The 15,033-nt window shown below is 44.4% G+C and overlaps 1 protein-coding gene across 1 annotated transcript in view; it reads left to right on the plus strand.

The window, feature by feature from the left end:
• TICRR (TOPBP1 interacting checkpoint and replication regulator) overlaps positions 1 to 15,033 on the plus strand; it is a gene marked incomplete at its 5' end in the record, with an annotated part of 53,827 nt that overhangs the window by 24,478 nt on the left and 14,316 nt on the right. The window contains 6 exon segments of the mRNA XM_080651468.1: positions 850 to 943; positions 1,032 to 1,111; positions 1,274 to 1,513; positions 2,393 to 2,504; positions 5,988 to 6,045; positions 8,313 to 8,456. Coding sequence (XP_080507594.1) covers positions 850 to 943; positions 1,032 to 1,111; positions 1,274 to 1,513; positions 2,393 to 2,504; positions 5,988 to 6,045; positions 8,313 to 8,456 — 728 coding nt within the window.

Below are 15,033 nucleotides of genomic sequence, written 5' to 3' on the forward strand. Positions count from 1 at the left end.
CCGGCCACGCCCCATGGTGACCCACGCGGAGGCCCTGGTATCTGGGATTCATTTATCTTCTATAATTGAAACTTCATAGCCTTGAGCGGAGTCAAGCCTCCTGCTTGCTCCATGGCCGCAGCCATTTTTGTTGGGATTTATTTATCTTCTATAATTGAATCTTTGTAGCCTTGAGCAGAGGCCAAGGCAGGCCAGGGCTGCAGAAGCTTGGCTTCCTCCATCGCCAGGGGCAACTCAAGCCTCCTGCTCTCTCCAGCTCTGTGGCTGCCGCCATTTTTGTTGGAATTTACTTATCTTCTATAATTGAAACTTTGTAGCTTTGAGTGGAGGCCTAGGCCCGCCAGGGTGTGCAGAAAGCTTGCCTTCCTCCATTGCCAGGGAAACCCAAGCCTCCTGCTTGCTCCGTGGCCACAGCCATTTTGGTTGGGTTAATTTGCATACTTGCTCCTGATTTGCTGGTGGGCATGGCTTGTGGGTGTAGCCGAAGTGATGGTTAATTTGGATATTACTCTTTTATTAGATAGGGTAGATAGATATGCAGTTTGAGTCACCTGTTTACCTGATAACCCATGTCGATAGAGCAGCGGTTGTCAACCTTTTGGACCTCACGGACCACCAGTGGTTGGCGGAAAACCGCTGCTCCAAAGGTTTCCTTAAACCAGTGCTCAACCTTTCGGACCTCACGGACCATCAGTGGCCTGCAGACCACCGGTTGGCCACTGCTGCTTTAGAGAAAGCCACGGTTCTCCGTTTTGTTGTTTTGTATATAAGTAGATCTATGACTGAGGAAGGGGCCTCGAGTTTAGTGACCTTCAGAGTAGCTATAACCTAGTATTTCTCTCTTTCAAGGTGCCAGCTGCAGGTGTTTCTCCGTTTGGAGATGTGTGTGCAGTGCCCGTTAATACCTGGCAGAATAGATGACGTGGAGCAGCTGGTGGAGGAGGTAAGTATACCGCTTGGGGCCGCTGGGAATGTGCTAGAAGCTCTCAGCATCCTGCAGAGGCGTGTAGTCACCTCAGAATCTTCTTCAGGTGGCGGATTTGCTGCGCATGGTGTGTTTAACTGAGGATTCGGCATACCTGGCGACGTTTCTGGAAGAAATTCTGAGATTGTAAGTTTGAGGACTGCTACCCTAACTTTAACACTTTTACCAAGGACTGCCTATGGCGTTGTTTCAGAAGCCTGGAATTGGGGAGACTTTCTCATGCTGGGCAAGGAGGGAATGGAGGGGCCACCGTGACGGCTGTTCCACATTTAACCAACCTGCCCACAGGTACATTGGCTCCATCCCAAAGACGCTGGGGCAACTGTACGACAGCCTGGGCATTGTGATTCCTCAGAAGCTGGCGGAGGTCCTGCCGACAGATTTCTTCAGTGATGACTCCGTGACACAGGAGAGCAAGTCGCCGCTTTCTTCCGTGCCTCTCATGGCCAGTGGCAGTAGGTCAGTGCCAGGCGGCACAGACTCCGACCAGCTGGAGGAGCTGCGTACCCGATCGGCTAAGAAGAGAAGGTAGGAGGGCGTTGGGAATTGAAGGTGTTTCTTGCATGCTCCAGTTGGGTGGGGAGCGAACCCACAACCCAGTTACATGCCCTTGGTTGGGAATTGAACTTGGGACTCTGCAGTCCACAGGCTGACGCTCTGATCACTGAACAAAACTGGCTAGGGCTGGAGGGTGTGTTTAAACCACAGTCCAGTAGTGTGTATTTGTAATTCATTGACTTCCTTGTGCCCTCCTGTCTGAATCACAGAAGCCAGTCACTGGAGTTTCTGCTCTTTGTTCCTGGGTGTTCAGAAGAGTGTCAGGGGCACGTGACACTGTTATCCAGGGAACACACAGTATTTGCCACTGAGTTCACAGAGCCCTTGACTGTCCATGGGGTGTCGGGGAACTAGGAGCCTTGTAGGAGATGAGTTTAGGGTTTCAGCTTGCTTTTTAAGTTTTCCTTTGATGCTTTCCATTGTTCATGACTAGTTGAATTTATAGTACTTACTTTTGGAAATTTTGGGATTGACTTGTTTTGCTTTAAATTCAGTCCAATACTAAGATTACTGACCTATATCTAAAGAATGTTTTAGCCCTACCCGGTTTGGCTCCGGGGATAGAGCGGCGGCCTGCGGACTGAAGGGTCCCGGGTTCGATTCCAGTCAGGGCACATGCCCAGGTTGCAGGCTCGATCCCCAGTGGGGGACATGCAGGAGGCTGCCAATCAATGATTCTCTCTCATCATTGATGTTTTTATCTCTCTCTCCTCTCCCTTCCTCTCTGAACTCAATAAAAATATATTTTTAAAAAGTGAATGTTTTATTTTGCACTGTAGTTTCAGTCTAATTTAACTACATGTAACCGCTATTGAGTGTACATTGACTGTTGCTTTCTCTTTCCAAAAGGAAAAAGGCGTTAATAAGACACAAAAGCATTGCGGAGGTCTCACAGAACGTTCGACAAATTGAAATCCCCAAAGTGTCCCAGAGCAAAGTGTCCCAGAGACCCACGAGAAACGTAAGTTGTTTCCCAGAGACAGGAAATGGCGCCAGAGAGCTAGTCCTTCTGCCGAGCCACAGGGTAGAGCAGAATGAAGGCGGTGTCTGCCGTGGGGAGTGGGCGTGGAGCTCACAGAAGTCAAATCAGATGTTTGTTGTTGTTTAATCCTCACCTGAGGCTATTTTTCCCTTGATTTTTAGGGAGAATGGAAGAGACAGGGAAAGATAGAAAAACTGATGTGAGATAAACACACATGGATTGGTTGCCTCCTGCACTCGCCCTAACCAGGGCCTGGTCCAGGGAGAAGCCCTTGACCAGACTCGAACCCGGGACCCTTGGGTCCACAGGCCGACGCTCTATCCACTGAGCCAAACAGGCTAGGGCGAGATGTTTTTTTATGAATGTGTGTACAGCTATAATCCACGGATAAAGAAATATACAAGTGTTAAATATTAACCCTTTTACCCAAAAGTGTGACAGAGGTAATGTAAATAAAAACAAGCCAAAATTAGGAAGGAATAAGTTCATTTAAATCTTCAATGTAGATGAGAATACTCATAAAATAATGGCTAACGTAAGCAAAGAGGTCATTGAAAAACTGTGTGCAATCATAAGAGGAATCTGGCTGCGTGCCAATGTGTATGTTTTATTTCCATAGTAAGTTAAACAAATGTGGGTTGGGTGGCAGGTGCTGTTGTCAAGCCCGATGGTAACTTGATTGTGGCAGGTATAAGGACTTGAGGTTTGTTGGCTGCAGAGAAAAAGAAACCCAGGTGGAGTCTGTTTACTGAGTAGAACTAATGCCTTGCTAAGAATGCGGTGAAACTTGTGAACTGCACGGATTATTGAGAAGCATTAAAAGTCTGTGAGAACTAGCCCTAGCCGGTTTGGCTCACTGGATAGAGCGTCGGCCTGCGGACCAAAGGGTCAAGAGCACATGCCTGGGTTGCGGGCTCAGACCAATGTGCAGGAGGCAGCCAATCAATGATTCCCTCTTGTCATTGATGTTTCTATCGCTTCCTCTCCTTTCCTCTCTGAAATAAAATATCCTATCTAATAAAGAGGGAATATGCTAATTAACATCACTCAGTCACAAAGATGGCTGCACCCACAGCTGAGGCCAAGTTCCCATAAGGAGCCTTAACAAGCAATCAGCAGGGACCCGAGGCTACGACCTCAGGCCTCGTCCCCCGCCCCATCACCAGGCCAGGGGACCTGAGGCTGCGCCCTCCTGCCTGGTGGGACTTGACAGGGGACCTCAGGCTGTGCTCCCCACCCAGCAGGACTTGACGGGGCACCTCAAGGTGTACCCCCAGTGCTGGGTCGGGGGAACTCAGGCCGCACCCCCCGCCCAGCGGGGCTTGATGGGGGACCTGAGGCTGCACCCCCCTGCTGGTGGGGCTTGACAGGGGATACGAGGCTGTGCCCCCCTCCTGGTGCCGGGCTGGGGGACCTGAGGCTTCGCCCCCCTGCCTGGCGGGGCTTGATGGGGGACCTCAGGCCACGTCCCCCGTCCTGGCGCCAGGCCAGGGGACCTGAGGCTACGTCCTCTGCCCGGTAGGGCTTGACAAGGTTGGGACTGGCCGGGTCTGGATCTAGCCCAATGGGGGGGTGGGCGGCCAGGTCTGGATCTCACGCGATTTTGAGGCGCATATGGGTGGGCGGGGACTTGACTCTGGGTCCCGTGGTGCGGCCCAGACTCTGATAGGAGGAAGGTTTTCATATACATTTTACTAATTTTCTTTCATCTCTGACACTTCTATTATAGAGAAAGGGCAAATAGCAATACTAAATTATTTCCTCTAATTAATCTTCTTTTAATGTGCATGAATTTTGTGCACTGGGCCACTAGTATATTTATATTTTAAAAAGTGTATGAGAACTAGCTTTAGAAACATTAGTCATTACAGTGGTGGTTTGCTGTCTATCAAGATTTGTAAGTTTCCTTTGGAATCTGAAGTGGGATTTCTGTTAAAGAGTTAATGTCTTCACTTTTTATCCTTACTCAAGGATATTTTTTCCATTGACTTTTTTTTTTTTTTTTTTTTTTTTTTTTTAGAAAGAGTAGAAGGGAGGGAGAGAGAGACACACATCCATTGATTGCCTCCCACACTTGCAGACTGGGGTGGGATGAACCTGCAACCAACGTATGTGCCCTTGACCAGGAATCAAACTCTCGACCTTCTGGTCCACGGGCCAATGCTCTAACCATTGAGAAAACTGGCCAGGGCTGTGTTCACTTTCTTAGTAAACCTTAATATGTGAATAAGAAGCAAATCTGATGTATCTTGGCATCCTGATTGGAGAGTGGGAAATCCAAAAGTGGACGGCCTGGGGGTGTCAGGCCTCCCTCAATAGATCTGAGGATGATTTGTGGTCACTCATCACTGTGTGTAACTAGTCCTTCTAAAGCTGGTGCTCGTAGAATTGAAACTTCATTTCAGATTGGCCAGGAAAGCTTACTTCTTTAAAACTAGATCTACTGAGGTCGGTATTTGATTTTGGTTAGGAAAGAATGTCATTTGTTAGCTTTCTCCCCCGACGTGGTAGTCCATTCTTCAGGTAGTATGGTGGCATAATTGTAAAATCAATCTAAAAATTCTGTAAAAAATCCATTTTTTAATCTAAAATCCATCTGCATTATAGACTCTTGATTCTTCAGCAAATGGACAGCAATTTAATCCAGAGACATTTCTGAGGGGATGGCCGTCCAGTAACTGATGTGGGTTTCCCTTTACTTCTTTCAATGTGATCATGAACACATTGAAATTAGGGTGCGCTCTCCCTCTCAGGGGCACCCTGTGCCTTCCCCTTCCCTTCGTCTTCCCCCAGGAGTGTTACCCTTGCCTTTCTCGCTTCTGTGACTTGTTTTCTGAGCCTCCGCAGCCCAGCTGGCTTACTTCTACTACCTCTGCAACTTTCTAAATAAACTCCTATAATTAAAAAAAAAAAAAGATGGAAATATATAAAGTTAAAAGTTAAGGGTGTTGTGTCCCTTCTCCATTAATTTTTCAGAAGAAATCATTGTATATTCACAGCCCTGTTCTGTATGCACCACTAGTACACACAAAGGTTTGCACATGTTATACACACACATACACAGAGACATCACACGTGGCTAACCCACTCCACTTAGTATTCTGCATTTTTGTTTGTTTTGCCTTTTCCCATTGGGGACCTCTCTCTGTGTTAGAATATACAGGTCTTCCTTCCTTCTCTATTCTTACAGACCTTCCTAATTCTGTTAATGCCCGCAGTGGATGGATGACCCATAATTGATTTGTTGCCCTCTTTATGGATAGTTAGGGAGCTTCTTATTTTGTATTATTATTGCAGCCTTCAGTGTCCTTGGATCATGTATCTATTTTTGTGCATTTTGCAACCATTTCTGTTATGGATTCCCATAAGGAGAACTGTCAGGGTCAAAGGGTTCCATGTGGAATTTTATTCTTTTATTTTAAATGCATATCTGTTTTCTTACTGGGTCTTCTCATCTTTCAGGAGAACTCTCGCCCCACTCTCCCACAGCCCTCACTCCCAGTGAAAGATCCAGTACAAGGTATGCTTTGTTCTCTCAGCACCTGTTCATTGACTAGAACGACACATTTATTCGCTTGCATGTATTTAAGCAGCTGCCTAGTTATGGGCAGTTGTTGGTTAATGAAAAATGTCCAGATAACATGTACTAGGAGAATAAGGTGTTCAGGTGGTCTCAAAATGCTGCATTCTGCAAAATAACTGGCCGGAAATCTTTTTTTTGGTAGAGCATTTCTTTTTTTAATACATTTTTATTGATTTTAGAGAGGAAGGAAGAGGGAGAAAGAGATGGAAACATCCATGATGATAGAGAATCATGGATTGGCTGCCCCCTGCAAGTCCCCCACTGGGGATCGAGCCCACAACCTGGGCATGTACCCCCTGACCAGAATCCAACCTGGGACCCTTCAGTTTGCAGGCCGACGCTCTATCCACTGAGCCAAACCGGCTAGAGCAAGCATTTCTTTTTTAAAAAAATATATTTTTATTGATTTCAGAGAGGAAGGGAAAGAGAATTAGAAACATCAGTGATGAGAGAGAATCATGGATCAGCTGCCTCCTGCACGCCCCACACTGGAGATCGGGCTCACCACCTGGGAATCGAACCGTGACTTCCTGGTTCATAGGCTAGATAATGTGCCCTCGTACCCAGGAGACATGCACTGAAGTAGAGGGACTGAGGAGTCTTGTGTCTGCCCTTCCTCTGCGGTGTGGGGGTGGGAAATTGTACAAATGGGCGGGGCACGAATGTTGACAGTGCGTGAATTTTAGCGACGACTGTTTATTGTGTTACTAGAGGCCCAGTGCACAAACTTTTGCACCAGTGGGGTCCCTCTGCCTGGCCTTGCAGGATCGGGCTGAAACCAGCTCTCCGACATCCCCCAAGGGATCCCGGATTGCGAGAGGGCACAGGCCAGGCTGAGGGACCAGTGCATGATCGGGTTGGGGAAGGACGGGGGAGGTTGGCCAGCCGGGGAGGGACCGCGGGAGGGCTCCAGGGTGTGTCCGACCCATCTCGCTCAGTCCCGATCAGCCCTACCCCAGCAGCAAGCTCACCTACCAGTCAGAGCATCTTTCCCCTGGTGGTCAGTGCACGTCATAGCAAGTGGTTGAGCGGCCTTAGCATATCATTAGCATATATGCTTTGATTGGTTGAGCAGATGATCGGACACTTAGCATATTAGGCTTTTATTGTATAGGATTCTTTGAAGTTTTCTGTAGATATTAAACTTTTCAAAAACTTGGGAGAAACAGAAAGGAGCAAGTCCAGGTTAGCTGTCAGGTTGGATATCGGGTTCGTAGACAGCCTCGGGCAGCGAGCAGGGCTCTTACATGGAGATGGAGGAACTTTTTTTAAACTTCACTGTGTGATTGAGGTCCTTGCATTAATGTGTGTGTCCCTGATGGGAAGGCGTAAGGGGTCCTCCCAGTGTGTGGACCTCCTTCCTTTGGTTTTCTTTCAGTGACTCAGAAGAATTGACCGCAGTGAATTATCGCGTAGCCTCCAGGAGGCCACCCTAAGATTCAGAAGCCGTTTTCCTCACTTTGCCAAGTGTTTCTTGACTCTTCAGCTTTCCCCCCCTAACTTTGAGTCTATGGTCACAGCTTTCATGCTGTTGCGTGAGGAAGGGCATTTAAAATAACCCAGAAAATTAGTAAAATATTCCCGAGAAGATTGAGATATTTGAAGTTGAAAAGAACGGTTTCTCTCTACTTGAGGCTGAGCTGAATACAAAGCAGCAAAAAAGTGAGGACAATCATTCTAACTCTGGGATGTATTGAAAGGCCCATCCTCTTATTTAGGGGTTATATCCATTCTTCAGCGAGCAAAGCTTCCAGGTTAGGTGTTGTGGGCCTTCCGTGTGTTCCTGAAAGGTTGAGTTTACACTGATTTTATAAAAGTAAATGATTTTAGCCCTGGCCCGTGTGGCTAAGTTGATTGGGCTTCTGTGCACCAAAAGGATTTCCAGTTCGATTCCAGGTCAGGGCACATGCCCAGGTTTCTGGCTCAATTCCCAGTAGGAGGCATGCAGGAGGCCTCTGATCAGTGTTTCACTGTCACATTGATTCTCTCTCCCTTTCCCTTCCTCTGTCTCTAAAAATCAATTTAAAATAACTTTAATGTACCATGTGAGTATAGTAGTTAAGAAAATTCTCCCAGTCAGTGTCTATATAGTAGTCAATCTGTAGAATAGTTTCCTTAAGCAGCTTCTCTCTGTTTTGGATAACTTTCTTTTCCCAGATATGGCTTTTATAAGTGATAATATTTGTCTTTTTTTATGTTTTCAGAAGTGACCAAAGTTCGAAGGAATCTCTTCACCCAGGAAATTTCTCCTTCAAAGAGACCGGCGAAGCGGGGGCTTCCGAGAAGCCACTCCGTGTCGACCGTGGAAGGTCTGCAGCACAAGCTGGACAGCGTCAGCGGGACCAGAGGTACCTTCACAGCGACCCCGGACAAGGGCTGCTCGCGCCCAGCCTGTCCCGAGACTCGCTTTACGGCAGGAGCTCATGCATCTCCTGTTTTCCTCTTCTCTGTGGTTACCTCCACTTACTCTTCCCCTTGGGGTCTCTCCAGGCTGGTCTCTCTCAGCGTTCCCTTCCTAGTTACCCCTGCAGACTAGCATCTATTTTATAAAACCAGTTATTTTACAAAACACAGTTAAAAAGAAATGAAGAGTAGTGATTAAACAGTTTTCTAGTTTTGTTCATTTGTTATTTTTAGATGATTGAGAGATAATTCATGTATTGAAGTGTGTGATTCAGTGGTTTTCGGTATATTCCAGAACGTTTTCATCACTCCAAAAAGAACCTCACACCCATTAGCAGTCACCCCCAGCTGTGGGCAAGAGCCAGTCTGTCTTCTGTTTCTATGGATTTGCCTTTTGTGGGTATTTCTTGTAAGTGGAGTAAGTCATACAACAGGTCCCAGTGCTTCGTTTACTTTAGTGCCAGCGTACATCGTTGTATGGATAAATTACACTGTACTTACCCGTCATCAACTGGTGGACGTTTCAGTTGTTTCCAATTTTTGGCCATTGTAAATAATGCTACAGACATTCATATACAAGATTTTGTTAGATGTGTTTTTAATTCTCAGGTATATGACTAGAAATGGATTTGCTGGGTCATTTGGTAACTCCATGTTTAACTTTTTGAGGATTACCAAACTGTTTGCCAGAGTGGCTGCCCCATTTTACATTCCCACCAGCAATGTATGAGGGTTCCTCCACATCCTCATCACTACCTTTTACTGTCTCTCTTTTTTTTAATCTTCATTGTTGAAAGTATTACACATGTCTCCCTATCCCCCCCATTGACCCCCTCCAGCCCGCCCCAAGCCTTCACCACCCTATTGTCTGTGTCTGTGGGTTACACATATATGCATAAAAGGTCTTTGGTTGATTACCCCCCACCCATCCACTTCCCCTGTCTTCCTCCAAGATACTGTCTCTCTTTTTTATTCTACCCTTTCTAGTGGGTGTGTGTTCTGGCGTATCTTTATTGTGGTGATGAGTTGCGTTGTCCTGATAACTGATGTTTAGCTCACTGGCTGTTCGTGTACTTCCTTTGGAGAAATGTCTGTTCAAATTTTTGCCTATTTTTCTATTGGGTTAGTCTTTTTACTGTCGAGGTTCTTTATTCTAGGTTATTTGTGAGATATATGACTTGCAAATATTTTATCCAAACTGTGGGTTGTCTTTTCACGTTCTTGATAGTGTCCACCAAAGCTTTTAATTTCGATGCAGTCCACTTTATTCAAGTTAGCAGCTTTTGCTGTTGCTTGTGCTTTTGGTGTCTTACCTAAAAAACCATCATGTAACCCAATTTTTATACTGTAAGCTCTTCCATTGAGGTCTGATTCATTTTGAATTCATGTTTGTATATGAGATTCTGGGAGACAGAAGTTCCAACCTCATTCTTTAGCATGTGACTATCCAGCTGTCCTAGCCCCGTTTGTTGGAAGGACTACTTTTTTCTTTAAAACAGGAAAAAATGGCAGCCTGGTCCACAGTCAGCTGACCACATGTGTCACCGTGTTCGTTCTTCTTTCATTGTTGGTAGAAATCAGCAGGGAAGCCATCTAGTCCTAGACACTTGTTTATGGGAACTATTTTGAAGACTAATCCCATCTTTTTACTTGTCATAGGTTTACAGTGTTTAGATTTTCTGTTTCTTCTTGTGTCTGTTTTCAGTAATTTGTGTCTTTCTAGGAGTTTGTCCATTTCATCCAGGTTATCTGATTTTTGGCTACAGTTGATCCTAGTATTCCCTCACACTCCTTATTTCTGTGAGAATGACAGTTATGTCCTCTCTTTCATTCCTGGTTTCATAGGTTGATGCTCTTTTTTTTTTTTTTTTTTGTCAGACTAAAGGCTTGTCAAGATTAATTTTTTTTTAAATGAATCTTTATTCAGATTATTACAGTTGTTTCTCCTTTTTCCCCCCATAGCTCCCCTCCACCCGGTTCCCACCCCACCCTCTGCCCTTACCCTCCCCCACACTGTCCTCATGTATAGGTGTAGGATTTTTTTCCATTCTCTTCCTGCACCCCCCCACACCCCTTTCCCCCTGAGAATTATCAGCCCACTCCCTTTCTATGCCCCTAATTCTATTATATTCACCAGTTTATTCTGTTCATCAGATTTTTTATTCACTTGATTTTTAGATTCACTTGTTGATAGATATGTATTTGTTCATAATTTTTATCTTTACCTTTTTCTTCTTCTTCCTCTTCTTAAAGAATATCTTTCAGCATTTCATATAATACTGGTTTGGCGGTGATGAACTCCTTTAGCTTTTTCTTATCTGTGAAGCTCTTTATCTGACCTTCAATTCTGAATGATAACTTTGCTGGGTAGAGTGATCTTGGTTGTAGGTTCTTACTATTCATCACTTTGAATATTTCTTGCCACTCCCGTCTGGCCTGCATAGTTTCTGTTGAGAAATCAACTGACAATCGTATGGGTGCTCCCTTGTAGGTCACTAACTGTTTTTCTCTTGCTGCTTTTAATATTCTCTCTCTGTCTTTTGCTCCTGGCATTTTAATTATGATGTGTCTTGGCATGGTCCTCTTTGGATTCCTTTTGTTTAGGGTTCTCTGCGCTTTCTGGACTTGTAAGTCTATTTCTTTCACCAGGTGGGAGAAGTTTTCTTTCATTATTTTTTCAAATAATGGTTTCTTCAAGGTTTTCAGTATCTTGCTCTCTCTCTTCTTCTGGCACCCCCATAATTCGGATGTTGGTACGCTTGAAGTTGTCCCAGAGGCTCCTTACGCTATCTTCATATTTTTCGATTCTTTTTTCTTTTTCGGTTGGGTGTTTTTTGCTTCTTTGTAGTTCAAATCTTTGACTTGATTCTTGCCATCCTCTAGTCTGCTGTTGGATCTTTGTATATTATTATTTATTTCAGTCATTGTATGCTTAATTTCTAGTTGGTCCTTTTTCATGTCCTCGAGGGTCTCACTAAATTTATCGGCCTTTTCTAGAAAATTCTTGAAAAACCTTATAACTGTGGTTTTGAACTCTATATCCAGTCTTTTGCTTTCCTCCATTTCTTTCATTTGTGACCTGTTTCTTTGTCTCTGCATTTTGGCTGCTTCCCTTTGTTGATAGAGTGGCTTTGTGTGCTAGGTGTCCTATAGGGCCCAGTAGCTCAGCCTCCCCAGTTACCTGAGGTGGACACTCTTGGTGCACCCCTTTGTGGGCTGTGTGCACAGTCTAGTTGTAGTCAAGCCTTGATTGTTGTTGGTATCCCTGGGAGGAATTGACCTCCAGGCCAATTGGCTGTGAGGATCAGTTGTGTCTATGCTGGGAGAACTTCTGTGCTGGAGACACCCTTATGAGACAAGACTTGCTTCAGTGGGGCTTTGGTGCTCACTGAGTCTGCCCCCTGAGTTGTGTCCCTTATGGATCTGAGGAGTTGTAATCTGGATGGTCCCACTCTGACCCCTGGGTACACTGGTTCTTGGATCTCCAAGGAGGTGCTAATTTAGCCTCTGCCTGAGGCCACCCAGCAGGAGCTATGGAGAGATATGCAGATTTCTCTTCTTTGTTTGGGTTTTGGAGGTGCCCAGATGAGGCCCAGCTGTGAAGCAGTGCAAGCTGCTGTGGGGCCTTGGGCCTTCTTTTGGATGTTCTGGGTCTTACTGACTCAACTGCAGTTTGTTAGGTAAATTTAGTTTTCAAAGGACCTGGCCATTCTTATGCAAAAGCCTCTGCACACAGCTGGGGCGGGATGGAGTCTCAGGGTGGAGCAAACAGCAATGGCTTACTGTCAGCCCTGCCCTAAGAGGTCCCTGGGTCTCAGTGTCCCACAGTAATCGCTGCAAGCACCTCTGAGAGAAAGCTGCCCTCAAGTTCCGCCCACTGCCAGACAGTCCAGTTTCTCCCCGTATGAGTCTGGGTCCCCAGAGTCTCGCCCGGAACTGGAGTTCAGAGCAGTCAGGAGCTTTTGTCTCCTTCTCGCTTGACAAAGCCAACAGCGTACTCAGAGTGCTTTTCTCTTTCTTTCTAGTTGTGGAATTTCCACTCGGCCAGCCTTCCTGTGGTTCTGGATGATGTCCGTTTTGTCTTTTTTATTTCTTTATTGATTGTGGTATTACATATGTGTCCTTATTCCCCCATTACCCCCCAGTCCCCCCATTCATGCCCTTACCCCCCTGTTGTCTTGTGTCCATTGATTAGGCTTATATGCATGCATATAAGTCCTTTGGTTGATCTCTTCCCCCTCACCCCCACCCTCTCCTACCTTCCCTGAGGTTTGACGTTCTGATGGATGTTTCTCTGTCTCTGGGTCTGTTCCTGTTCATCAGTTTGTCAGTTTTGTCTTTTAGTTGTAGTTTTGAAGTTGTTGTGCGAGGCAGCAGTTCAGGTGTTTACCTATGCCGCCATCTTGGTTTCTCTCCTATCCTGTAAGTTTTTGGTTGTGTTTTCATTTTCATCATCTCCAAGTATTTTCATATTTCTCTTAGGATTTTTCTCTTAAGCCCATTGGGTATTTAGGAGTGTTTCAATTTCCTTGTGGTTGTTACTTCCCCAAATTCCCTTCTGTTCTTGCTTTCTAATTTCATTCCATTGTGGTTGGGAAAAATACTTTGTGTGATTTAAGTTTTTTAAAATTTCCTGACACTTGTTTTATGGCCTAACATCTGGCCTGTCCTAGAGACTATTCCCATGCACGAGAAGAATGTGTGTTCTGCTCCCATTGGGTGGGGCGCCCTGGGAGGTGGCTGCTAGGTCTCGTTGGTTTGTGGTGTTGTTCACGTCTCCGTTTCCTTGTTGACCTCTGTTTAGTTGTTCCATCCATTATGTAAAGTAGCGGTTAAAGTCTCTAACTGTTATTGTTGACTTATCTATTTCCTCCTTCAGTTCTGTCAGTATTTGCTTCAGACATTTGGGAGCTCTGTTGTAATAGCCATTATATCTATGTGATGGATTAAATACAAATTTAATCCATATATAAAGTACTGCTTTGTCTTTTGTAGCCTTTTTAGACTTAAAGTCTGTTTTATCATGTAGCCACCCTTTTGTATGAAAACCTTTTTCTGTTCTTTTACTCGCAACCCCTTTGTGTCTTTGGATCTAAAGTGATTGTTATAGCCAGCATATCATTGCATTATGGTTTTCTTTAACCCACCTGCCAATCTGCTAATTTAATTGGAATGTTTAATCTATTTACATTTAATTTACATTTAATTTATGATAAGGAAGGACTTCTACCATTTTTTATTCCTCCATTATTACTTTTCTTAGTATGTAGCTCGCTGACTTACTGTAGTATACCATTTGGATTCCTTCTAGCTTTCCTTTTCTGTATATTTTTTAGTTATTTTCTTTTTTCTTTTTTTTTTAATATATTTTATTGATTTTTTACAGAGAGGAAGGGAGAGGGATAGAGAGTTAGAAACATCGATGAGAGAGAAACATCGATCAGCTGCCTCCTGCACACCACCTACTGGGGATGTGCCCGCAACCAAGGTACATGCCCTTGACCGGAATCGAACCTGGGACCTTACAGTCCACAGGCTGATGCTCTATCCACTGAGCCAAACCGGTTTCGGCTAGTTATTTTCTTAGTGATTACCTTGGAGATTATAATTGATATCTCAAGCTTAAAACCTATTGAATAATATGAACTTACTTTCAACAGAATACAACACTCTGCTCCTATATATTTCCATCCCTATTCCTCTATGATGTCATCACCAGTGACATCTTTATAAATGATGTGCCCATTAACGCAGATTTATAGTTATTGTTTTATGCATCTGACTTTTAAATCACACAGGGAAAAAGAGGGGTTGCAAACCAAAAGCACCCCACTACTGGCTGGTATGTTCACCTTTTCCTGTGTGTTTATTTCTTCTTCCAGCTTCAGTCCCTGTCTAGTGTCCTTTCATTTCAACCTGAAGCACTGCTCCTATATAGTTACATGTCCTATCCCCTCCTTTTTCTGTTGTCATACAAGTTACATCTTTATACATTGTATGCCTTTCAACACAAATTTATAATCGTTACTTTATATTTTAAGTCACAGGAGAAAAAAGTTACAAAAAATAGTTTTTACTATCTTCTGTATTTATTTACGCAGTTACCTTTCCCAGTGCTCTAACTCCTCCTGTGGATTCGAGTTACTCTCTAGTACCCTTTCCTTTCAGCCTGAGGACTCCCTTTAGTATTACTTATGGGGCAGGTTTGCTAGTGACATTTTCTATGGGGGGGCTTGTTTTTATAATCGGGGAATGTGCTAATTTCTCCTTTGGTTTTGAATAATAATTTGGCTGGATACAGAATTATCAATTCTTGTTCAGTTATTGTTGATTGAATCTTTCTTCTTTTGACACTTTGGATATATCATCACACTGCCTAATGAGAAACCAGCTGTAGATCTTACCAGGATCCCTTGTATCTGATATATTGCTGCATATCAACATTGTCATATACTTTATTTTACTTAATTGTAGATACAAGAGCCACCAATTAGGTGTACAGATGTGTTAGCGGTAATGGGT

This window comes from Plecotus auritus (assembly GCF_963455305.1).
Source record: "Plecotus auritus genome assembly, chromosome: 15".
Classification (NCBI taxonomy): domain Eukaryota; kingdom Metazoa; phylum Chordata; class Mammalia; order Chiroptera; family Vespertilionidae; genus Plecotus; species Plecotus auritus.